Genomic DNA, 27,770 nt, shown 5'->3' with positions numbered 1-27,770 from the left:
TGCTGTGTAATAGAGTCTAAAAAGCACAGGCTTTCAAGTCTGACCGCCCTCATTTCAAATCCTTTCTCTACCATTTATTAGCCACATAAACTAGGGCAAGACTTAACCTTTCTCAACCTCTGCTTCCTCATGCATAAAACAGGGGTGAGAATACCCTCCTGTCGTTACAGAGTGAAGTGAAGTGAGAAGGCATGTGCAGCCTCCTTAGTGCTGTATCTTCAATACTCTAGGTCCTAAAATGTGGTCATGGTGCTAGTGGTAATGGTCATGACTGGATTTAGAAGACACTTTATTGCTTCAGTTCGTGACAGAACCATAGAAACTTCCTTTAAATATTTTAGAGACACATATTCTGCAGTGTTTAATCTACTGCTGTAATGAAAACTTCAGGGAATTTTTGTTAGTGGTTGTCTCTTTAGTCTTATCATGAACTTTTTATCCTGAAGAATTTGGGATTTTCTTATTGCTATAACATAGCATGCATAATTTGTAGTTTATACATCTAGAATGATAGGACAACTTCTGGGTGTAATCTAAGGAATGGTATGTATGGTTTCATGTTTAATTTTATGCCCCAAAATAATGTGAAGCTAACATAAAATTTAGAGGAAAATGATGATCAAGCTATAAAAATTGTAGATCACACCATATAGAAAAGTATAAACTTTATGGAGAGATCTGAAAGTAAATATCCCTGTGTGCTGGTCCAGAGGTCTGTCCAAGAGAGACATAATCTGAACAGGACCAGCAGACTACCACTGAGAGGCCCCTTTAGAAAACACAGGAGCCCCCTTAAGAAAAGCCAGTCATTGTTCCTCAGTAATCCTCAGTAATCATTTCTGTGTTCCCTGGAATCATTAAAGAAGAACAGAAATACCTAGTTAAAAAAAACCTTGTCAGACTCTATCTTGTAGAGTCTATCTATTAAGTTTACACAGTAAATCCACAGTTTAGTAAAAGAAAACCCAAATTTAAACCAACTTAATGTTTTTTGTTCAGAGTCTGTCTTAGTGATTTAAAAATTCTGTCTTAATATATTAGATAAGAATACTTAAATTCACATGGATTGAACGGAATACTTTCCATTTCATAAATGATCACTGTGCTATAAATCTGCATAGTTCCAAAATGGTTATTAGTCTGTGATGAATTGTGTCTGCAGTGAATCTATACTGCGAAGGCACAGAAAAGGAGGCAACATGGGCTTGTCAGAACACCTGCTTTCTGACACCCCCAACTTAACACATTCATTTAACCACTCTGAATCTTGATTCTTTATTGTATGTTGTGACTCTAAATATAACCTCCTTAAACAGAATTTGAAAGTTAAGATTTAACATCAAGTAGACAATAAATACACAGAAATGGACCTAAAAGCTACTTTTCTGGGACTGTGTAAGAGGAAAAAGAAAAAGCTGAAAATCAGCACATATTGGTTAAGTTCATATTCCAAAACAGAATTCACTGAAAGTCTGGATAAATTTTAACTGATTATTCTCTGAAACAACTTGTTACTTGTGCATTTCTCAAACAAAAAACAGAGGGAACAGTATGTATTATTTTATGTTTGGAGTTATTTTATGCCCCCAAATAATATGAAGCTCGCATAAAATTTAGTGAAAAAAACTAACACTTCTATCTAAATTCGACCAAAATGCACTTAATCAATGTTCAATCTTGAGACATACTTCAATATTCAAACGTATCTTAAATAAACTAGCTAACCCCTTTTGACTAATTTTCATAAAACTATAAAGGCTTATTGACCACCAGGTGGAGCCAGTATTGTTCTGTTTATAGCCTGATAATGAAAATTGGTTAAGCAGGGAATAATCTATAGAGATTTCATTACAGAAAAATTAAACTTTTAACATCTACCTGTCTAGTTTTTGTAAACATGCACATGTAGAATGAGACTCCCCCCACCATTAGATAATTCCCTTTTCTGAATAAGCTTTCATCTTGGTAATTTCATTGGATCAAGGTTGGTATTCTCCTTTTCCACTTTCTGAGGATATCATCTGAATTGAATATCTTTGAAACAAACTTAGTAAGGATTTAACCTGTGATCATGTGATAGATATGGATGATAATTATGAGAAAATGAACGGTAAAAATATATTGCATGTGGGTTGCCATTTTAATGCTACAGACTTTTTACTGTAATTATTTCCATTATTATTTTCTTAATAAAGCAAACAAAACAAAAGACATGCCTGGAAGAGAAAGAATGTGTCATCTATTTCCAGTGGCTCCACCAGGGAGATGTTAAGAAGAAGGTAGGGCAGCTGTCACAGGGCTTCTGTAGAGGTAGCCAGTAAAATGCTTCAAGTAAAACAAGGAGTAAGTTTCTAACTACCACCTAGGGGAAAGATCAAGGGTGTTCTTTATAGCATTCAGAAGTGAAGGTGTAGTACGCACTTAGCTTCAGAAAGTTCAGTGCCCAGAGCCCTAAACCAGGGGCAACTGCCCTCCAGGTAATTTCACCAGCTCCTCTTACCTCTTTTTTTTTGTTTGTTTGTTTTTTTTTTGTTTTGTTTTATTTTGGAGAGTTTTTTTTGTTTTTGGTTTTTTGTTTTTTTTTTTTTTTTCTGTATTTAGGACAACATCTACAGGGTCTCAGTATGTAGATTAGATTTGTAGTGATTCTCTTCTTGCCTCTTATTTGCAAGTATTAGAAATTATCTAATCTGCTCTAACTCAATTTAAATAGACAACTATCTGTTGAAAAAGTAGTTGTATTGTAGGGTTCCTAAGACCCTGAAAGTCCCTTAGAAACGTATTCTATCTAGTAAAAGTAATAATGTGACCTTAGGCACTGTTAATTCAAGGCCTAAAAGTGATCAATCTGTCATTTAGTTATTGTTTATTACACACATAAAAGACCACAAACAGGGCAGTCCCTGCTCTGTGAATTTACAGCCCAAGAGATGATGTAGACAGAGACAACACTTTGAGTGCTTGGGCTACTACAAGGTGTGTTACCGGTTCAAATATGTGGAAAATGTGATCAACTAGGGAGGATCAAGAAAAAGCCATAAGGCCTTCTTCTGGGTGAAAATTACTTGAATAAGCCCAATATGTGACAGACTGCTCTTCTCTTATCCCTTCTTATCCATTGAACCATATAATTCTAGTCTATGGAGAATTTGTGGTCCTTTTTCATAGGGCTTTGCTTTATCAGGATGTGGGTATGTTATCTGATTCCTTTCTAAGTCCACCTGGGATATTATCTTTTAAGTTTTTATTTTTATCTAACATGAAAAAGCAATAACTAAGTTAGTTTGAAGTTTGTATTTTAAACCCAGATACGGGTTTGTATTTTTGAGCCAGGCACATGGATTTATATTTCAAGATTCATGATCCCTAAGGTAAAATATTTAATCTGTAGAACTACTTTGTTTCCTCATTGGTAAAATATTATTAATAACATGCCTTCTTCATGGGATTGTTGGTTATGAGGATTTAAAAAGTAATTCACTTACTGTCTCTGGCAAATAGTGAATACTTCAACTTTTAGCTATTGTATTGGCTGTAATAAAGTCTGAAACTTTTCCTGGGAATTAATTAATTAATCTTTTGTATTTAAAAATTTCATTAAAAATAATTTACAGTTTCCAGAATGTATTAATAAATATACAAGTAGACATAAATAGCATTACTCTTTTCATATTTGTTAAAGTCTATTTCCTTTGTTATTCAAATGATACTTTTCATTACCATACCACCTTTGTTTTTATGCAAGTTTTTCATTTATTATGGAAATTATGCAAAAATATCCTTGCAATGCTAAATCTAGAGCTATTTAAAATCATTTATAAGCAGACTTATTGACAGTTTCTAACACATAAAAGCCATCCAATATATTGTGTTGTGTTGTGTTGTTTTGAACAAATGAATGAATTTGCAGCTGCTTATTCTGAGACAATGAAGTTATAAGCTCTTTTCTTTATAAAGTGAGATTTGTAGTTGGATACTACTGGTTCATTACCTAGGTAACCAGTGAAGAGCTTCAAATACCAGAGTAAGGATTAGATTTCTGACTACCATCTACGGCAGTGGTGGTCAACTCTTGGCACCTGTGACGCTGTAGGCACACATGTCCCTCTCTGTTGGCACACAAACCAAATTGCCCCTGAGGCCAAACATTGGATATTCAAGTTCAATTACAGTGTTGGTACTTTGTGATAAGTAAGTGAGTGGGTTTTCAGTTGCAATTTTGGCATTCATTCTCTTAAGAGGTTTGCCATTGCTGACTGAGAGGAAGGAATAGGGACTTTTATTTTATTTTTAATAGCAGTCAGAAGCAAAGGTATAGTATATACTTAGCTCGCCATCATGGTAGTTTACCAACTAAGCTAAGTTAGGATATAAGTTTTGGCTCAGGCTCTGCTGCTAACCCACAAAGGATTCTAGCAAAGTAGCTTCATTTACTTGGACTTTAGTTTATAAACTGAGAAGTTGGATTAGAAGATTATCAAGGTACCACCTAACTGCAGCTAGATTCTCCAGTTATAAACTGATGGCTGTGGTGATGTTGGATAGCCCCTTTCCCAAAGCCTTTTCTATAGTTTATCTAATTTAACTCAAAAACAGTGTACAGTTGTTTTGTGTTGTTGTTGTTATTGTTTACCAGGGATCAAACTCATGACTTTGCACTTACCAGGCAGGTGCTTATGCAGCTGAGCTATCTCCCTGGCCCAACATTTTTAAAAATTTATTCTAATACTGTAACATAGGCAATCTCTTATGCCCTACCTGATACTTATGTTATGTCCACAAACCCAAAATTTGATTGTTACATGATAATCAGTGGCTTGGTTTCTTAACTATTTTTACATATGTTAGGTTCATTTTACTTTTTAGATTACTTTTTGGAGTAAAATGCCCATGTCATATATTTCATATTTTTTCCAGAGCATCTCTCTGGGTACCAGGCACTCAAAGAATACTTACAGAATTTTATTTTGTGAATTTAAGCTGTAGCTGAAGACAGTGGGACATAGTATGGGACTCTAACATTATGTTGACCTAGGCTCAGTCCCAGCTTTATCATATCCCAATTGTGATCCTTTCCAGTTTCTTTGTTTGTAAAACAAACATATATGCTTTCTTCATGGATGATAAAGCACCTTGGCATGGTGCCTAATATAGTAGGTCCCTAGTAAAGATTCTTCTGTTTCTGTTGTGGTGTTGGTGGTTTTACCTTAGTTCCTAATTATTTAGCATATTTCATAGAAATTTAATTAAATTTAAATTATAATAAGTAATCATTATTGAATCATTATTTAAGAATCATCAGTATACATTTCAGATTTATTTTTTAAAAAACCCTTTGTATTTAGAGAAACTGAATTTTTCTAATTTCATGTGTAATTAGCCAATTTTATGTTACCAAATTTATCTAGTTGCCTATGCAATTTTTGTTTTATCCAGGGAGATCCAAGCACAGGAAAAGTAAATGTGCTATTCCTTATTCTGGTAACAGGGACTGAGCCAATACAGAACTTCTTTCTCCTACAAATAGATAAAAGTGTTGGCTAAAATCCGAGATAGTCCATTTTAAATGCTTAGCTAACCTTGAGAGAGAAGAGGGGAGAGGGAAGGAAAAAGGAAGAAAAGGGAATTGAAAGAAAAAATTGGAAGCCGAAAGAGAAGGAGGGAAGGAGAGTGAGTAGGAGTAAGGGAAGATTGAAAAAAGGAGGGGAAAAATCGTAGGTGCCAGAAACAGAGGATCAGCACCTGACACTGTGGTTACCGGGGGGCATATCTTAGACCCAGTGTAGGCTCCATTATTTTGAAACTGGAGTTTCAGTGTCACACTTGAGTATGGGACATGGCCTTGATAGAGTGGTAGGAGTAAAAAATCTATCTACTTGGTCAGGAAGGCCGCGATGCAGCTTGCTGTTCTTCGGATAGTAGTGTTGGAGAAAGGAAATGAAAAAAGAGGGGATTGGAGAGGGGAGGGGAAAAAAATATTCTCAGTAAAAAAAGTCAAAACTGGGCCAACAAGATAGTTTAGCAGTCGCCTATCTGCCAAACCCAAGGACCCAGATTTGATCCCCAGTACCGCATGCCATGTTGTCCTCTGAGGAGACCGGGTGTGGTGGTGCATGCCTGTAATCCCAGGGCTGGGCAGGCTGAGACAGGGGGATCACTATGATTCTGAGCTGCATAGTGAGACCTTGTACCAAATACATAAAAAAAAATCAAAACTCTAAGTCTCTAACCAACACAGATATATAGTCTGAAATATACATTGCCTATGTGGCATAAGAATCCTAAATCAAGGATTCAATGTGAAACCAAAGACTCTGGACCAATGGAACCCTTGGACAGTATGACAGAAACATCAAAATCTCTTTGAAGAAACTTTTACACAGTCTTAGGGGGCCAAGGAATTATGGAATAGGATGAAGACGTAACCTTAAAGGGAAAAAAGATTCACAATATAATATTAGAAAATACTTTAGAGATATGACCACTCCACAGGGTGTAAGAATACACAAACAGAAGGATCTCAAACTCAGTCTGAAAGATATGGCATTATAAATGTATTTGAAATAAACAGATTTTTTTAAAACAATAAAAAGTCAAGGGCTACTGGGGACCACCCGCTCATGCCCCACCCCCCACTCCCGTCCTTCTATTGGACAGGAGCTTTCTTTCTCTCAATAAATATATTCTGCTCATAAAAAAAATAAAAGAATCAAGGGCTAGCCGAATAGCTCAGCCAATTAAAACATCTGCTTAGGCAGATGCAGCTGCTGAGATTCGATCCCTGGCCTGCCCTGTTCTGCTGGCCCTGTGCCCAGGCTGCGCTGAGATGGTGATTGAGAGTAGATGTGGTAGCACGCCCAGCATGTGGGAGGCTGAACATAGGCAGATCACTGCAAGTCTGATCTATGTGGAGACCCTGTAGGCCCTTACTAAATATTTAAAAAAGAATAAAAGACTAAAACTATGAAAAAAGTGGACAAATTTGAAAAGAACCAAATAGAATTTCTGTAGAGAAAAAGTATAGTTATTGGGCCCAGCCAGATAGCTCAGTAGATTAAAGTGCCTGCTTAGGCAGACTCAGGGCCCGTCTCTGGGGCACACTGAGACAGCATTTGAGACTTGGTGCTCACCTATAATTCTAGCTCCTGAGAGGATGAAAACAAGAGGATTCCTACAAGTTCCATCTGTGTAGTGAGACCCTGTAGACCCTGAACTAAACACATTTTTAAAAAAGTTATTAAAGTTAATGACTTGGTTAATGCTTTAAAAGCTGATTAAATACAATTAAACAGAGAATTAGTGAACAGAAATACAGAGCTGGAGGAACTACTCAGAGTTAGTAATGAGAAATAAAATGATGAGAAATAAAAACATGAAAAAATGAATGTCCTGTGATGAATCATAGTCAATCACACTGTGTCCTGTTATGATATACCTAGCTAGGAAATAGAATAGGTGACTAATTCTTTGCTTGTTTGTTTTAATATAGTTGGGTTTGTGTAGCAGAAGTCATTGCATTTTACTGTCTGTACCTTACAAAGTGTTATGAGTTACAGTTTCCATGCTGTACAGTAAGAATTACAGCAAGTTTGATCCAGCTCTTACGGATTTATATAGTAAAAGATCACTAGATCTCACAGCTGCTCTCAAACAGTTTACCTGTTCATTTTCCCTAAGAATGAAAACAGAAAGGGAAAGACATCTTAAACCCAGATTATTGAAAAACAAAAACTCACAAAACCAGAAACTAGAGCGGGGGTGAGTCTACCCAGAGGTTCTGTGTCTGCCTAGACCTGTCTGGCCTTGTTTAGATTTATGACTTTCTAGGGGAAAAAAATTAACATACCATAAGCTGGACTGGATTTTTATATTTACCTGATATATTTTCCATTGTTAGGAAGAATTTTAAGACCTCTGCACTATGAAAAATACTAGCAGCCAGTTTTTCTGACCTCAGTTTGCATTGAATCAGTCTTCCTCAGCTAAATTTTATTATTTTAGTTCTTGATTCAAAGCTGGCTTTTATTTTTAAGTTTTCATTCACATTGACAAATAAGTAGAATAAATTACCTAGTCAGGCATTCCACCAGGAATTTCTATTAATGATGTCAACCGAATCTTGATATTTTTTATTATGGAGTAGTAAATGGGGCTCACTAACAAATTGATATGTGTGACAGGGAGTCCTTGTATTGGGAAGCAGTCATGGGTATTAATTTGTTCAGGAAAATTGCTTTTGTAAGAATTAATGATTTAAAGTATCCTGTTAGAATATTTAAGTTAATATGTACTTTATAAAATTTAAGTTTAAAAATGTTTTAAAATTTTAGAATAAAATACATTTCCATAAAGCATTTCTTATTCCTTTTATTTTGTTTGTTGTTGTTGTTGTTGTTGTTTTGTTTGTTTGTTTGTTTGTTTGGTGGAACCAGGGATTGAACTCAGGCCCTTGCACTTGCCAGGCAAGCGCTTATTCCACTGAGCCATCTCCCCGGCCCTCCTTTTATTTTGTTGAAAGAATATTTTAGTAAAGAACATTTAGTAGTATACGGCATCTTAATTAATTTAGAGTTACATCAGATCAAGTGACCCTATACGGAGGCATATGAATCTAAAATTGCATCCAGTTGCCTTTCATCAGCACTTTACGAACAATTTTTCATCTGTGAAGATTGGCACAATATAAAATCAGCCCGTGCGAAAGTGCTACATGTTTCACTCCTTAGACCATATATTCTGGAAATAGGCAGATTACAGAGGCCACTCTTAGAACAAGCTGTCCTACCCAACTGTCTGTCTTTCCCTTACATCAAATTTGCATAGCTCAGCTGTTTCTCTCAACTCCTAATTAGTTCACCTGTGAATGGTAGACTGTGGTACTTCCTCATACCTCTACTGAGCATATCATTTAAAATATAAATCAAATAAATAAATAAAATAAAATAAAATATAAATCAAGTTGCAATTATAAATGATTAACAATTACAATCAAAAGCTCCAAAATACATTCAAGTAGTTCAAGCCAAAGATATTGCAGGGGGAAAAAAAAATGTAACTCCTGAGCAACTAAAGAATCTGGACCTTTTAGAGCATTTACCCAGAAGAATAGCAAAGCGTTTACAGCCATGTAATAGTAGGGCATGGCCTCTGATTTTCCCACTCAACCCTGAGGCACCAAGTATTGGCACTCTTAACTTTCATTATAGCGTTCAGTCAGCTGTGTTAAGGGAAAAATGGTCTTAGTCAAAACCTGAGAGTCAAAAGTCCAATTTTGACACACTTCCACTTAGGAAGCTATAAGGTACAGTTAAGATGAGGTTATTACTCAAGATGTTATGAGAGAATAGTTGATTTAGCAATTGAGGAATGGATGGCATTCTAGAGTACTACATAGTTTTGTCCATCTTTTCTGAAAACTATTGAACTACACCTTTGCTAAAAGTGGGTGTAAAGATGGGGTAGATCCAAGTACTGTTGAAAACAGTATTCACACCCTGTGAAAAGATAGTTACATTAGTCATTTGATCTGGGATCATTTACAAAATAATAAAAAGTTTTAAAATGTTATCTAACTATAAACATTTTTTTCTTTTTTTTATTTATATGTGCGTGTGTGTGTGTGTGTGTGTGTGTGTGTGTGTGGGCAGCTCAGCCCACCAGGAGGCGGGGGCTGGCTGGCATGTGGTGCTGGGGGATTGAATTGCGGTCCCTGTGCTTTGCTAAGCTTGTTCCAAGTAGGTGCTTTAGACCACTGAGCCATCTCACCAGCCCCATTTTTTTCAATATAAGTTTTGCAATCCATTTCAGACATCTAGAGAATGTACATCTCCACTTTATCATTTTAAAATTGCTTTCTATTATCACAAAGATTTTGTCAGAGATCTTAAAATTCATGAGTGAATCTTGCTCATTTTTCACATGCTTGCCATCACCATGACTAATTGCCTTACATAACACATTTATGAAGCTGATTATAGCTATTCATTTAAAAAGTGTGACTAATGCTGTAATATCAAGATATTATCAGTACAGCTGTGTTAAGATGTATCTGAATTGTATGCCTGTGTATTCATTCTCATGGTTAGAAAATATAAAAAGCATGTGGTTTGACAAATAACTAAGAAAATAAAAAGTTATCTTAATAAAGTTTTCCATATAGGTGAAACTGTGGGAGGTGAAATTAAAATATTAACATATTTGAAGGTATCCATACTAAAGAATCCTTATCACCATTTGTGGACTACAGATAGTTTTGTAGTATGGGGAAAAAATTCTCCTTTCCCTCTATCAAAGTAAAAAATCCATAATATAGAACTATATCTGTTTGAAGAAAGAGATCATGATGAGCCTATCTGTGTGTGTGTGTGTGTGTGTGTGTGTGTGTGTGTGTGTGTAAATACCAAGAATCAAACTCAGGGCCTTGTTCTTGCTAGGCAAGTGGTTGTGCCACTGAGCTGTCTCCTCAGCCCAATAGGCCAATCTTCAACAATAGTGCACAATATTCCTTGAGAGCTTATCACAGTTAATCATAACAAAGAAAAACACAGTGTTAACATATAAATGTTCAGTATATGCAAGTGTATTTTCATACCATCAGATTTTTTAATCTGAATGAGATTATAGTTTGTTAAGCATTCCCCAGGTGTCACAAAGTATTTCATTTAATCTTTATAACATGTTAAGTAATATTATTATTGTCATTTTATAGCTGAAAACACTGAGACACATTGGTTGTCTTGTATACACACAGAAAAAACTGATCAGTCTCACTCCTGCATCTGTTCACTGGCTTCTCTGTGCTAGAAGCGAGGACACATGCTCTTCCCTTTATGCCCACCAGAGGAAACATGAGTGTTGGCCCCTGTTGAGTGCTAATTTTTATCTCTTAACTTTCTTAAAGATTCCCTATGAGCTAACACTGTTGACAGTATGTAATTTGTAAAGGAGTTCATTATGTTGTTCTGGCCCTATTGTGTAAAATTTCAGATAATAAAAAATTGTATTTGGTATTTTTTATTAACAAATAATTTTTGACCACTTATTTTGATTGGGAGTTCTTCAGTGACATGTTCAGTGAATCTTCATATGGGAATTACATTGCACATTCTTTTCTCCAATATTTTTACCAAAGAGAGTTATAACTGTTTGTCTTCCATAAAAGCTACTTTTTACTTTTCCTGTGTCATGTTTTTTTCTATAATGAATATCAGCTGATAACTTTGAAATTATCTGTACTTGTTTCAGAACATTCCTATCTCTGATATATGAATCCTGGTGTAGTTAAAAAACAAAACAAAACTGCTCCCCACTCCTATCTCACATCTAGTACCACCATTCTATATCATGGCTGGAACCAAGAGGACTGTGTTAGGGACAGCTTAATCCAATAAAATTTTATTACATTCACTAATTTTAAGATTATAATTCTCCCCAGGCTAATTCATACATTCATTAATACATTGATAGTATCAAAATCTTGTCAGATTTTTTTGAAGAAGTTGACAAGCTGCTTTCTAAAATTTACATCAAAGGGTTTAAGAACGAAATTTGCACTAAAGGGCATAGAAACAAAAATCACCAGTATAATGTGGGAAAAAAAAAACAAAGTTAGAGGTTTTATACTAAATTATCTCAGGACTCAATATAAACTTGCAATAACCAAGAGCGTGTACTACTGACAAAAGGACAAACATACATTAACAGAACAGAGGACAGTATTTAGAAATAGACACACATACAGCGTCAATTGATTTTTGACAGAAGTACCTTGATAGTTCAATGCAGGGAAGCCTTTTTAAATAAATGATATTGGCTCAATTGATACCTTTACATAAAAATAATAAAAAATAACCTCAGTCCCATCTTATATAAAAACTAACTCAAATCATATTCCTAAACAAAGGAGACAAACGTTTATACTTTTAAGAGAAAATATAGAAAGAAAAAAAACTTGGTGAATTTGGAGCGAGCAAAGATCTCAGTTAACATAAAAATGTGATTTATAAGGTAAAAATTATAAAATTCCATTCTTCAAAATGTAACTTTTGCTGTGAAAGGCACATTTAAGAAAATGAAAAGATTAACCATAACTGCGAGAACTCATTTACAGACTATATATCTGACAAGAAGCGTAGGCCTAGAATATATTTTTTAAACTGTTAAAAAATATTAATAAGACAAAAAAAAGTCAAAGGCAACACAGGAGGCATTACAATCCCTGACTTGAAATTATACTACAAAGCTACTATGATAAAATCCACATGGTATTGGCAACAAAATAGACCTGAGGATCCATGGAATAGATTAAAAGATGCAGATAAAACTACAAACACACTCAGCCATCTTATCTTTGACAAAGGGGCCAAACATGTTTATTGGAAGAAAACTAGATTCTTTAGCAAATGGTGCTGAGAAAACTGACTCTCTACATGCTGAAAACTAAAACCTGACCCGGGTCTATCACCATACACTAAACTAAAATCAAAATGGATTAAAGATCTAAACATTAAAACAGAAACACTAAACCTCCTGGAAGAGAAAGTAGATGGAAATCTTGAAGACATAGGGATAGGTAAATATTTCATGAACAAAAATCGAACTGCACAGGAAGTACTTGAAATAATTAACAACTAGGACCTCCTCTTATTGAGAAATTTCTGCATATCTCAGGAAATTACCAACAAAGTGAAAAGGCAACGCACAAATTTTGAAAAAATCTTAACTAATAAGCACTCAGATAAGGGTCTTCTATCTAGAATTTATAAAGAACTAAAAAACAATAGGGCCCCAAAATGTAAGACCCAATCCAAAAATGGCATCCTAGATGAACACACACTTCTTAGAGGAAGAAATACAAGAAGCAAATAAATACATGAAAAAGTGTTCCACAACACTAGCCATTCGTGAAACGCAAATTAAAATAACATTGAGATACCACCTCACCCCAGAAAGAATGACTATCATAAACAAATCAACCAACAACAAATGTTGCAGAGGCTGCAGGGAAAAAGGACCCCTTCTCCACTGCTGGTAGGACTGTCGACTGGTGCAATCATTATGCAAATCAGTGTAGAGACTCCTCAAAAAACTAAGAATGGAAATTCCATTCAGTCCAGCTATCCCCCTACTGGGAATTTTCCCAAAAGAACTAAAAACATCATATGTGCACTTATGTTTATAGCAGCACAATTTGTGATAGCCAAATCTTGGAAACAACCAAAATGCCCCATCACCTGAGGAATGAATAAAAAAGATGTGGTGTTTTTATACAATGGAGTATTACTCAACTATAAAGAAAAATAAACTCAAAACCTTCATAAGTAAGTGGATGCAACTTGAAGCTATACTCATAAGTGAAATAAACCAGACCCACATGTGCAAATATTGTATTGTCTCCCTAATGTAAGAACTCAGAAGAAATAAAAATTGAAAGGTATAGCACAGTTAATTGGAAAGCAAGAACTTAAGGATTAAACAACAAAGAGAGAGAAAGGAGAAAAGTTAGGAAATATGGCAGGGGCAAAACCATGCGTTTATGTAAACAAGATGGTTAGGGCAGTGGTCCTAAGAATTTCCATCAGGTTTTTGAAAATACCAGTTAATGGGTAGAATTCTCACCATGACTAACTCTGTGTGCTGATATCTGTGAACTAAGCAATTTCACTGAGGATAGCAATGTGTAATACTAAAACCATGCTTGAAATACCTGTCATTGTTGTCTTCTAAATGCATATTGCTTCTAATGTCATATCAGTCATTGCTATACTCTCTTTAAAGTAAATGCTTGAAAAAAAAAAAAAAAAGGTAATAAAACAGACCAAAAGTATCATAGGATTGTCCTGCTACAATATTGAATATGGTTTGATTTCTAAATTTCTGTGTAAAAATGTGTAGTTGTTTTTTCACATTCTATAGGGATTTAAATTTTAGAACATCCATGGTTGTTAGAAAATACCATGTCCATGTTATGTCTAAGGCATTTGATATTCAAACAGATAGTGATGTTAAACTTAACTGCTTCTTTTATAGGGTAACATCATTAAGCTTCTCTTCTGGATGTTTAACGACTAAAGTTTGCAGACCAAAAATTAGAGAGATTGATGGGCCACATGGATAGCCAATATTTTGGCCCTAGCCTTTCAAGGTCAGTGAAGACTCAGGACATAAGAGAACCTATGCTGTGACATACTGTAACTCAGTGGTGTCCCAGATTTTCTGATCTAGGCGATTATGGGGCCACAGAGGAAAGTGATCAACGATGTAGAGTATGCCTAAGGAGAGTCACCTAGAGAGAAAAAAATTCTCTCAAACTTTCACAGAGAGCAAACTGGTCAAGCAATGGCCATGACTCATCCAAATGACTGACACTGACAAAAGATCTACAAGGTGCTGTACATGGTTCCAGGATAAATCCTGAAGGTATTTAACTGACCTTGTCAGATATAAAAGTTACATTTTTAGTTATATAGGTCTTGCTTTATCTTGGTCTTAACCATCCAGCAGAAAAGTATAACCACAAGGTATAAAAAGTAATGCCATATTAATATGCTGAACTGGAGCCAGGGAGATAGCTCAGTAGAATGAGTACTTGCCTGGCAAGGACAAGGGCCTGAGTTCAACCCCCAGTTCCGCCAAAAAGAAAAAAAAGTATGCTGAGCTGCAAAAGGCTCAAGTCAACAACTTCTGACTATTGCCAGTTCTGCTGATAACACACTATTGTTATGAACTATTAGACTATATTGAGTTATTTTGCTGAATTCAGGTACCTACAGTCTTTGGACTGGCTTCAAGTAATAAGAGGTCCTTTAAAGATTTCTCCACATACAGCTTCTCTGATTGCAGTAGAACACCCATCTCTGACAGAGCAAAACAAAAAAGGGGGATATGTTGGGAGCAGCAAAGCTAGCTCAATAGAATAAGCACTTGCCTGGCAAGCACAAGGGTCTGAGTTAAATCCCCAGTTCTGGAAAAAAAAAAAAAAAAAAAAAAAAAGATATCATGTCTGCATCTTGTCCTCTGAATAACTACAAAGACAACAGTATGCAATATATTAATTATTGTAACCATCCTACTTAGCTGCTTTGAAACTGTTTCATTGCTATTTTATCTTTTTTCTCATTAAAATGAACAAAAGTGAATAAAAAAAGACAAAAAAATCAGTGGATTTGGATACAGTCTATAAGACATATGAAAGGCCAAGAAAGCCCATAAAATGTTCTGATATTATCAGAAAAATGACTCAGAACCATAAGATCAATTTCTTACCCACTAAAATGGCCAGAGTTGAATATCAGTAGCAGATATAGTTGAAGATGACTGAAGGCATACTGAACAACATCGGTGAACTGCACAAATATTTTCTAAGTGAAAAAAAACTCAAATAAAAGATTACATGTAGTATGATTCAATTCATATGAGTTTCTAGTAATAAGATTATGGTGACAGGAAGCAGCTACTGGTGCCTGGTACCTGAGGAGAAAAACTGACTGTGGGAGATATTCAGATACTTTTACAGCTGTAGAGCTGCTTTATGTATATCTTGGTGGCAATAGAAGTTATACACTGTATACAGTACCACAATAATGAAACTGTACCCCTAGCACTTGGAGGCTCAGACGGGAGAATTGACACAAGTTCAAAGCCACCCTGGAGGGTCCGGGAGGTGGCTCAGTGGAATAAATGCTTCCCTGGCAAGCGCAAGGGTCTGAGTTCAATCCCCAATTCTAAAAAAAAAAAAAAATTAAAATTAAAATAAAACTAAAACCACCCTGGACTAAATAGTGATACTGTGTCTCAACAATATACTAGCAACAGAATGCAGCAGATCATCAAGTTTATACACCATGACCAAATAGGTTTCACCCCATGGATGCAGGCATGGTTTGATATAGGCAAATCAGTAAATGAAATACACAACATTCACAGAGCCAAGACAGAAACCACAAGATCATCTCAATAGATGCAGAAAAAGCATTTCACAGAGTCCAATACTTTTTTTTTTTTTTTTTTTATTTTAGGGAAGGGGCTACAGGGTGTTCAGGGTCTCACTACTAGATCAGACTTGTAGTGATCTGCCTGTTTACAGCGTCCCAAGAGCTGGGATTACAGGTGCACGCCACCACACCCAGACTCAATTGCTGTCTCAGCGTGCCCTGGAGGCAGGGTCAGCATGGCAGGCCCTGGGATCGAACACCTGGCTCCTGCTAATCCACTGAGCTCTTTGGCAGGCCCTTCAATACCCTTTCTTGATACAAACACCCTATAGGAAAGCATTGGAATAGATGGTCTTTATCTCAATCTGAAAAAGCCATCTATAACAAACCAGCAGCCAGCATCATACCAAATGGTGAAAAACTGAAACCTTCCACTCTAAAATCAGGAACAAGGCAAAAATACCTACTTCATCACTCTTACTCAATACAGTTCTAGAAACATTAGCTGGATCAGTCACACAGTAGAAAGAAATAAAAGGAATAAAGATGGGCAAGGAAGAAGTTATTATTTTTTGCAAAGAACATGGTACTTGATATAGAAGATGCAAAAAACTCCATGAAAAGACTTCTAGATTTCATTACTGAATTCAGTTATGTAGCTGGATACAAAGTCAGCACTCAGAAATCAATACCCTTCCTATATACAAGCAACAAAGTCACTAAAAGAGAAATTAGGAAAACCACACCCTTTGCAATAAAACCCCAATCAATGAAATACTTAAAACCCAACCTTAAAAGATCTTTATATTGAAATTATAGTATTCTTTAAAAAGGAGATTGAAGGAGATACCAAAAAATGGAAGGGGTTAGGGAGATAGCTCAGTGGTGTAAGTGCCTGCCTGGCAAGCACAAGGTCCTGAGTTCAATCCATGGTACTAAAAAAAAAAGAAAGAAAAGAAACAAACCTCAAAAAATGGAAAGATGTCCCTTGCTCATGTATAGGAAGAAACAGCATAGTGAAAATGACCATACTCCCAAAACTGTTGTACAGATTCAATGCAATCTTGGTCAAAATATCATTAACATACTTCAGAGAACTAGAGAAGACATTCCTAAAATTCATTTGGAAATAGAAGAGACCTAGAATACCAAAGGCAATCCTTGGCAATAAAGGCAACGCAGGGGGCATCACAATCCCTGGCTTGAAATTATATGACAAAACTTCTGTGATAAAATCAGCATGGTACTGGCCAAAAAAATTACCAGATCTGAGGATCAATGGAACAGATGAGAAGATACAGATGCAGCCACGTGCACACAGCCACCTTATCTTTGACAGGATCCAAACATGTTCACTAGAAGAAAGATAGCCTCTTTAATAAATGGTGCTGGAAAAACTGGTTCTCTATGTGCCACACACTAAAACTAGACCCATGTCTATCACCATGCACTAAACTAAATTGAAATATATCAAAGATCTAAATACGAAAATAGAAACACTAAATCTATTTTAGAAGAGAAAGTAGGGAAATGTTAAAGATACAGGTTTAAGCAGAGTTCATCAACAAAACCGAAGTTGCACAGGAAGTACGTCAAAGACTCAACAACTTAGATCTTATCTTATTGAAAAGCTTTTGCACAGCAAAAGCAGTCACCAACAGAGTGAAAAGACAACCCACAAAGTAGGAAAAAAAAAATTAGCCAGTTCTTCACACAAAGGGCTTATATTGAGAATATATAAAGACTTGAAAAAAAAAAACTCCTCCCCAATTTAAAGACATAGTCCAAAAATGGGCATCTGAGATCTATACACACTTCTCAGGTGAAATACAAGCAGCAAATAGATATATGAAAAATGTTCAATATCACTGGTTATTAGAAGGATGCAAATTAAAACACTGAGATTCTATCTCACTCTAGAAAGAATGGCTGCCATCAAGGAATAGACCAAAAACAAATGTTGGCAGAGCTGTGAGGAAAAGGAACCCTTCTTCACTGTTTGTGAGAATCTAGACTGGTGTAACTACTGTGGAAATCAGTGTGGAGATTCTTCAGAAAACTAGGATTAGAGGTCCCATTTGACCCAGGTATCTTCCAGTATGTTCCCAGAAGAAGATAGAAACATCATACCATGGTGTCACATGTATACCCATGGTGATAGCAGCACAATTTGTAATAGCTAAATCGTGGAAACAACCCAAATGTCCATCAACCAAAGAATCGATAAAGAAGATGTGGGGTTTTTATACAATGGAGTGCTACTCTGCCATAATGGAGGATGAACTTGAGGCATTTCTAGGGAAGTGGATGCAACTTGAGACCATATTCTTAAGTGAAATAAATTGGACACGTGTGTAAATGTCACGGTCTTCCCAGTGTGAGAAATTGAAAGAGTAAATAAGGACCAAAATACACAATAAATATTGTGAAATTGGAAGAAATTGCTCAGAAGGAAAGACAAACTAGGGTTTAGGAAGGGGAAAAGGAAGGAAAGGAAAATATGCAGTTAAAGAAGAGCATAAAATGGAAACAAAGCTTTATAAAAGGGGGAAGTTAAAGGGAGGGGGGAGATTTGGGGGAAAAAAAGAATCAATGTATCATGTAGGAATCCCCTGTGATGAATGTGATCATGTGAACATCTAAAAAGTACCAATGTACTTAAAATATATTTGCATATATATAAATAAATGAGTACCCAAATGAATTTTTCTGTATAGAAAGTATGATTCAATACTCAATATAACCCACTTTTAAAATTCTTCATTACTAGTTTCTAGTATGGAATGACTACTGTTTTCTAAATTATTAAGTCTTTTGAATATTACAAACAGCATTCTATAGAATCTTCTTGCTTTAGCATTTACTTATCCGTAGCTTTTAAAATATGATTCTTAAAGCTTCTTTGTAGCACAATTTTTTTTTAACTTTTCTATCTCCTATACATTGTTGAAAAGTGAAATCAAATTATTGGTCCATATTAAAGGAAAACACATGTAAGGGGCTACACAGTAAACACATTAAAAATGAGTGTGGCTGAGTCTATTCTGAAGCTTATTATCTTGACCTGCCTGTGACATTAGGCAGCTGAGTTAATCTATATCAGCCTTTCCATTTATTTTAAACTTCTCCCTACAAGTAAAAGTTTTTGGTCATTTGTTGCTGAAATTTAAGAGCTTGTCCTTTTGCTCTTTTTTTAACCATTAGACAATGTTAAGACTCATCAGAATTTGCCTTCAGAGCTTATAAAATCCTGCCATGTGGAGATGGCAGGAAAGAAGTACCACGGACTCTTTTAAGTTCAGTGGAGAAGGAGGTCTAAGAGGTAGCAAAGCCTCCAGGAACACGGGTGGCCCTGGTGTCAGACCCTCCTGCTCCCCCCTTACTTCCTTTCTCCTAGTCCATCATTCATTCATTTACTTGACTGTCTACTTATATCGAACTGCTAGCCCTTGACTGTCAAGCACTCTCCTAAGTGCTAGGGAAATAGGAGTTTTCTTCAAGGAGTTTAATATTCAATAAGGTTTAAAGAAGAGTAAGCAGGAAGTTACAGTAAAGTGCCATACACGGAAGTATCAGCAGTGCTCCAGAAGCTCACAGGAGGTGCATCCCCACCTGACTCAATGACCAGAATCTGAAAGGCTCTGTCCACAAAGTGCCAACCAAGCTGAGACATAAAAAATAAGCAAGAAAGTAGCAAGAATAGTTAATTGAGGAATGGAGAGGAGAATGTTTTTAATGTTCCTGAGAAAATGAGGAGCAGGTGGAAGGGGCCATTGGCTGAGGGTGAGGTGAAGACATGAAGAATACAGTATGATTAAGATAATAATATCTTCCAGCTCTCACTGCTGCTGGCATTCTGTGTAGCTCTGCAAGTGCCCCTGAGTGAGACTTTTGCTATGGCTAAGGATCCCTTAGAAGGCTTGCTTGAAGTAAACCTTGCTTCACCTACTTCTCCAAACCTTAGTGTGTATGAATAAGGGACTCAGGAGCAGACTGCCTTACCCAGCATCATCTGCTGGCCACATCCTGCAGCTTTATGCTCTGCTCCTGCTCAGGCTAATTCATTGGGTGTTTCTGATCTTCCTGTACAACCTATACAGTCATCCCACATACATTTAAACTCTGTGGAAAATCTGCTATCAGCATTCATGTTACAGACCACATCTCACGTTACTTCAATAGTTTCATCTGGACTAACTAAATTAACTACAAGGAAAGACAGCTGTAGTGCAGAGAGGGAGTTTTTACAGGGTGCTACAGTCACAGAGGGCTGTGCTGGCAGTGACAATATTTTTGGTTTGCGTACAGACAATCTATCTGGTTTACAAAGCCCATCTGTTCTGGAAGTTAAAGAAAAGGGCTGTGCAAGATGAAAAGAACAATTTGCAAAAGCTCAAAGGAAACTGAAGTTAAAAGATGAATTTGAAAGGCTTTCAAAAGTTCAAGATCAACTTGGACAGGAATTGGAAGGATAGCTAGTCTGTTAGAAGCCTTTAGCTGATTGGATAAGACCAACCTACCTTCAAGAGGACAGTCTACATTATTTAACCTACCACTTTTAGTGCCACTCTTAGTAAAAAGACAACCTCACAGAAATACTCAGAATGTCTGACCAAATATTGTTGACAGCTTTCATGATTTAGTCAATTGACAAATAAAATTAATCATTAAACTAGGCTTTAATCAAAAAGATGCTAATAATACTTTCTTGTCATTTTGACAACTTACAATATTTTTAGGGGATGGGAAAGAATTGGATTAAGACCTTGAGTCTTTAGAAGATTCTTATAAAAATGTGTTATGGATTACTTATAGACCAGAAGTCAAAAACACTAAGAAGCCAGACACTAAGGAGACGAAAACCAAAGCCAAGAAGGCTTCTGCCAGTGGTACTGGTAAAAAAGATAAGGTGAAGGCAAAAAAAAGTCCAAGAAAGGGCAGCCAAAATCCTGTCTTGGTTAGAGGAATTGGTAGTTACTGCCGATCTGCTATGTATTCCAGAAAGGCTTAGTGCAAGAGAAAGTACATGGCTGCTCAATCAAAGGTTGAGAAGAAAAAGGAGAAAGTTCTTGTTACGATCACAAAACCAGTTGCTGGGGACATAAGTGGAGGTATCCAGGTGGTTAAGCTTCAAAAAATGCTTAGATACTACCCTACTGAAGATGTGCCCCGAAAGCTCTTGAGCCACGGCAAGAAAACCTTCAGTCGGCATGTGAGGAAACATTGAGCTAGCATCACTCCCAGCACCATCTTGATCGTCCTCACTGGGTGTCACAGAAGCAAGAGAGTGGTCATCCTGAAGCAGTTGGCCGGTGGCTTGCTACTTGTGACTCGGCCTCTTAGCTTTAATTGTGTTCCTGTATGAAGAACACATCATAAATTTGTCATTGCCACCTCTAGAAAAATTGATATCAGCAAAGTGAAAATCCCTAAACACCTCATTGATGCTTACTTCAAGAAGAAGCTGCAGAAACCCAGACACCAGGAGGGTGAGATCTTCAACACCGAGAAATAGAGATACCAGAGTTCAGAGCAGCACAAGGTGGATCAGAAAGCAGGGGACTCAGATTTTAGCAAAAAAACAAGCTGCTCCTCAGCTACAGGGCTACCTGCAATCCAGTTTTGCTCTGAAAAATGGAATTTATCTTCATAAATTAGTGTTCTAAATTTCTTACTAAGAACCTAATTAAGTAATTGATACATCAAAAGAAAAAACAAGTATTGTGTTACTGTAACAGATGATGCCATTATCACTGAACATTTTCTTTTTTACCAGAAAATTTGTTGAAGTTTTTATTGTAATAAAAATATTAGGGGAAAGTTCACCATCTTTTGTTATTTTTATTTATGCAACATTGTTTTCAGTTTTTTAAGTATATAGAAGAATAAAAATCAGAAAGAAACTTCTTCCTCTGTAACAGGATACAAGAGGCCAGAATTGCTTATGCAATTAGTAAAGTATATCTATAAATAAATTAGAAGTTCTGGGCTTCTAATCTGTTCCTAATCTAAAGGAAGTTAAGAGCCTTGACACTGAATTCTCTGGGAAAGAATGTACATTGACTAAACACGATTTCATTAATGAAAAAAGTTGTATGCAAACTAATTGTTATGAATTGCAAAAAAGGCTAAAAGCTTTTCTGCAATCTTAATTGCGCCTTCACAATCTTAGTTTATTATTGTCTTATGAAACTATTTTTTGCTTGCATTTATGTGTATATACTTTTTAAGAGTTAAAGTTACTCAAAATACAGGCTGGTGATTTGGCTCAGTGGTGGAATGCTTCCCTAAAATTACTCAAAATAGACTTGATTTTACACCGTTGGTTATACCTAACATGTGATTTCAAATTATGAGTTTATTATTGTGTGTGATGAATAGTCTTGAATATAATTATACTTTGTGTGGAGTAATTGAGTGCTTAAAAAGTATGAGCTATATGTAAGAGATGAACTCGAGTTAATAGTTTCTTATAACACTTCCAGTTTTGAGATAACGTTAAATTAAGTCAGTTGAAAGAATGACCGGTCTATGAGGTAGTCTGTACATATATGGAAAAAAATAATCTTAAGATGATTTTTATATTTTATCAGCTACTTTTAGTACATTTCTGTGATGTGCATTTTATACCCAACAGGACTATAAGTTTTAAAAGGGTAAATTATTAAGATTTTATAAGAAATATAAGGCATAAAAAGGCTAACAAGATGTGGTTCTCAGATTCATGGCTGACTGTTTCTTTTGGTTCTGTGGAAATCATAATTGGAGCTTTTTTGACTCACGCCACAGTAGAGGAACCATCAGGAGACCTCTCCTTCCTCTAAGCTGCATTTAAATTTTCAATAAGGTCTTGCAATGCTGTCTCCAGACTGTAAAGCAAACCATTTTGAAGGAATTGCGATTTCTTACCCTGCCCAATGGATGCCAAATTTCTTGATCCTATACTCTGTCAGTAATAGAAGAATTTGAGCACATACCTAATACCGATTGTCAGTAATCTGTGTGCCAGGCACTGTTCTAAGAGCATATATTTTTATTTACAGATTGTATACATATGCCAACATATATATAAATATGACAGTTTTAAAGGGTGACACAATGTAATAAGATACTTAAAAACTTTGTAATGAAAAGTATTTTATTCTTACTGAAATATTCCATATATATATATATTTTTTAATATATATTTAGTGAGGACTATGATTAAATATTACCCTGTTTTTGAAAATTTTACTTTAACAATTTATGACTGATCATCATCAGTCTAAGTTTTATTTTTAAAATGTTCAACATTGCTGGCTGTTAGAGAAAACAATTTTAAACAACACTAAGATTTCATCTTACCCCAGAAATAATGGGTATCAGCAAATCAAATAACTACAAATGCTAGTAAGGCTGCAACAAAAAAAGGAACCCTTTACACTGTTGCTGAGACTCTAAACTAGTATAAGCACTATGGAAATCAGTGAAGAGATTCCTCAGAATTTTTACTTGATCCATCTAGATATCTTTCTGAAAAAGTTAAAGTGACATATTATAGTGATTTGTGTTTATGGCAGCACAACTTATAATAACTAAATCCGAAAGCAGCCTGTTTGTCCATCAGCAGGTGAATGGAGAGAGAAGATGTGGTGTCTACACACAATGGAGTACTATATTGCTCTGCCACTAAGAGAGATTAATTTGAATCCTTTATAGGAAAATGGGTACGCCTTGAAACCATAATGCTAAATGAAATAAATCAGGTGTACAGGCTTAACTGTCATTTAAATATCATTTAAGTATTTCTTGTAATTTGGAGTTCTTACATGAGGAATACAAATTATAAATAAAGAGCAAAATAAAAGGTAGATAACAGGAAGTAGAGAGAGAGAGATCTTTCTCAGATGGAAAAAGGGTCAAGAGATGGTGGGAATGGGATGTGGAAGGATGAAAAAAGGAATAAAGATGTACAAGACCAGTTCCACATAAGGAATGTAAATATTATGTACTGCAAACGTGCACCATTTAAAAGGGTGTGGGACAACTAAAAAAATTAGAAGTAATATTGCTGATATAGACATACTGATTCATACGTAAGAAGTATACCTTTTCCTGTAATTAGTTGTATAACAAATTTTAGTGCAGTTGAGAGTTGTGGAAAGCTTTTACAGAAAGTCTTCCAGTGAATTTTAATGTTCTCTAATACTGTAATAGCAAATAATGTTTGCCAATTAGAAGATGTTGAAGATACTACATTTTAACATTTTTAAAAATCCAGAAGACTATATCCCTTTTATTTGAATTATACTAACCACAGAAACAGATAGAATCAAAGTATATTACCCCAAAAATAATCAAGAGAATCAACTGAATAGAAGAGCAGAACAAGAGAACTACACAACTGAAAAACTTAACAAGATGGCAAGAATGAGATCTTACTTTACAATACCTATTTAAAATGTAAATAGACTACCCTCCTCAGTCAAAAGACTGAGTTCTTTAATTGATAAACAAAAGCCTAACTATGGTATGGATAAGAGACTCACTTTTGATATAAGGATACTCAGGTTGAAAGTTAAGAGGTGGAAAAATCTTTCCAATCAGCTAGTAACCAGGGGAGCAGGAGTGGACATGATAGACTTTAAGGCACAATTATCCTAAGAGACAAAGACTAGAGAGTCAGTTTGACGAGATGTATAACAATTATATATGCACTCAACTTCAAACTCTTAGATCTGTTAAGCAACCGTTGGCAGATTTGAAGAAATAGCAAGTCAGTTGGAGACTTTAATACTCTATGTAATGCATATATCATTCAGATAGAAAAATCACTAAGGAAACACTAAACTGAATAATATTGTCAGTATGTCTGGCTGGCTGGCTGACTGGCTAATCTTATCTTTCCATAAAATGAAAGAATATACATTCCATGAGACCAGTATCACCCTAATACAGAAGGCAGCAAAGAAATGAAAGAAAGAAAAAAAACCTACAGGTCAATATTCCCAATGCATATAGGTACAGAAATCAGTGTATTATACCATAATAATAGAAAGACAAATATCATATGATCATCTTAATAAAGCAATCAGTGTAATACACTGCATTAATAGATGAAAGCCACATGATTATCTCAATAAAGGAAAACATTTTATTAAAAATAAAAGCCAAATGAAACCACTGCAGGTGGCCGCAGTGGAGGAGTTGAGAGCCAAGACTGGAGCGGAAAGTATTAACTACCTCCATCAAGGATCCTAAGATTGTTAAGGTGCTTGGTCGTATCCTAGGATATTACAGATCCACCTATTATGGGATTAGAAGGGCTATATTCCAAGATATAACTCAAAAATACTAAGGGAACTTTTAAAACCTATTGTAAGAATCATCCTAGATATACCCTTTATGATAACATCTTCTATTTGGGAATAAGATTGCTAAGCATGTTTGCCTCAAGTATTATTTCTTTATTTAATGGCTTCTTTTACATTAATCAGTTTTGATCACTTCCAGCTGTCAGTCTTTGATGTGGAACTGGAAATACGGCACTTGAGTCCACTTAAAATTATTTGTGAAACTGGTTACTGCTTTTAGGTTCCACCAAAATCATATAAGATAACCACGAAAACCAATTTATTTCTTACGTTCTTTTGCTATTGTTATCATTATTATTACATTTTTGTATTGTATACATTTGTTTAGCAAATCTCCTGAAATTCATTCATCAATTGTTTTATTGTTACTATGTTTATTATACATTCCTAAAGTTCCACAAACTAGGTTATACTGAGCCAAGTAACAAACTGAGGCTTGAGTAGAAAGATGACCAGTGTTCTTGGTCACATTTGTCTTGTTTTGGTTTGCAAGCTAAAGGCAAAAAGAAATAGGTTGAGTTTTGCTGTTTTATTTTTAGTCACAAATTTTCGTATATAAATATTTAAGTATTTTTCAATGTTACTTTACTTGAGTTTTTTGAGGCAAAACTGGGTTTAAAAAAAATGTTAAATAATCATCATATAGAATTAATGTACAATTGAACCTGTATTTTTGTTCTCCAAATTCTGATTTGGTAGAATCATTTTTATTTTTTCTGGTATGTATCCTAAAGTGTTAGTTAGGTTCTAAATTGTGTCCTAAACTAGATCTTCAAATTGTTTGTTAGGTCTATTTATTTTATATAGCACTGTCCTTTTGAAGTTTGTTTTTTATTACAGCTAAGAAACAAAAGTGGCAAATAATTGTATAGCATCCAGTGTTTGGAAGTTTGTATCTTGTAGGCTGCAACAATTGAAAATGGTACTTCTGGATTTTAGGAAGATCTTAATTTTAAATGTGAAATAGGTGATTTTTATAGTCAATTTAAATAAATACAGTCCAGTCAACTTAAATAAGTACAAATGAGAAGAGCAGTTAAAAATATCATAGTATGGATAAAGGTTTTTACAAAATTCATTGATCAACTAATACCAGTCACTTTCTAGTGGAAGTAATTGTGGTTGAGGTGATGGAGCTTGGTGGCTTTGTTTTGAAATTATAGGGCAAAAGCCAAGCCCAAATCAGGCTTCCTCTTTAGTGGCACAAGCATATACATTAATAAGACTGCACGACTTACTCCAAGAGTATTCTACTATTTTACAGAGGAAGAAGCTGCTCTAGATGATGCTGTTGCTGAATACAGAAGAGAAAAACAAAAGTATGAATCATTGAGAAAGCAACAGGCGAAGAAAGGAACCTCACGAGAAGACCAGGTGAATTAAAAAACCAAATATAACTCATTGCCTTTTTATAGCCTTCCAAGACAGAACCTAATTTGGTTATATAACAGGGAAGCACCATCTCCTTGAAAAGAATAAGCATACATTTAGATACATTTATGTAGGGTATACTACCAAGGAACTCCGCCACACATGTAAAGGTCCAAATTCTAAACTTCTTTTTAGACATTAAAGTGGAAAAGCCTGAAACGTTTGAGTTTCAGCCTGCTACTCCCACAGCAAGCACAGGAACTTGACCTCTGAAACTGGGGAAAAGCAAAGTGGCAATAGCAAATGGTGAGAGGCCCTTTCTGCCTGCTAGCTAAGCCAGCTCAGTTTCAGCTTGTATACTGCCTAGAAGTAAGGCATTTGGTCAACTAGTTGATTTTGTAATAAAGCCCTCTCTTTTGCAAGTAATTCCTGATTCTTAAGTAGTATAAAAGAAAACTGTCAGAAATCAAAATGAAAAGAGAGAAAAACAACTCAGTAATCTGGGAGTCAGCTGCATATGCCACATAATATTTCGTGCTTGATAAAACCAATGTCTTCAGTATCTTTTCATGTTGAAAAGGTAGGGGGCAAACCAAAATAATTTATTTTTGGTGTTGCTATGAATATAGATATTTAGATATGCCATTTTAAGCAAAGAAATAAAACAAGCAAAATAAAAATAAATTAAAAAGCTCAAGCCTATTTGGTTAAATTAATTTAATCAGAAACTGTATTATAAATGATACCTAATTACTGGTGAAAAAGGATCAGGCATCAGTACTTAGCATGAAACTAATCATAGGGAGAGTTCAGCAGAAATCTAGTGTAGGAAATTTTAATTACAGAGTACTAACTTATATGCAACATTGAAAAGCAAAGGAACATCAAATGAAATTAAGAAAAAGTATATTATTGACTTGTTTTCATGGAATCATAAAGTCTTAGAAATTATACTATTAAAGATAACTTTTAGGCATACATTTCTTTTTTTCCTTCCCTCAAAACAAATAATTTTAAGAACCTGTCATATACTAATCACTATATTTTGTGATCTGCAGGCAGGCACAAACACATCCTTGCCCACTCTCAGCTATCAGGGAAAAGAGCCAGTTAA

The 27,770-nt window shown here is 35.4% G+C and overlaps 1 protein-coding gene across 1 annotated transcript in view; it reads left to right on the top strand.

The window, feature by feature from the left end:
- Cwc27 (CWC27 spliceosome associated protein homolog) overlaps positions 1-27,770 on the top strand; it is a 277,617-nt gene that overhangs the window by 215,533 nt on the left and 34,314 nt on the right. The window contains exon 12 of the mRNA XM_004623050.3: positions 26,550-26,659. Within this exon, the coding sequence (XP_004623107.2) occupies positions 26,550-26,659 (110 nt within the window). The remainder of the gene's footprint in view (positions 1-26,549; positions 26,660-27,770) is intronic.

The sequence above is a fragment of the Octodon degus genome, unplaced genomic scaffold (assembly GCF_000260255.1).
Source record: "Octodon degus isolate 3935 unplaced genomic scaffold, OctDeg1.0 scaffold00001, whole genome shotgun sequence".
NCBI lineage: Eukaryota > Metazoa > Chordata > Mammalia > Rodentia > Octodontidae > Octodon > Octodon degus.
The sequence above is the reverse complement of the archived record's forward strand: the minus strand, read 5'-3'. Positions and strand labels throughout refer to the sequence as shown.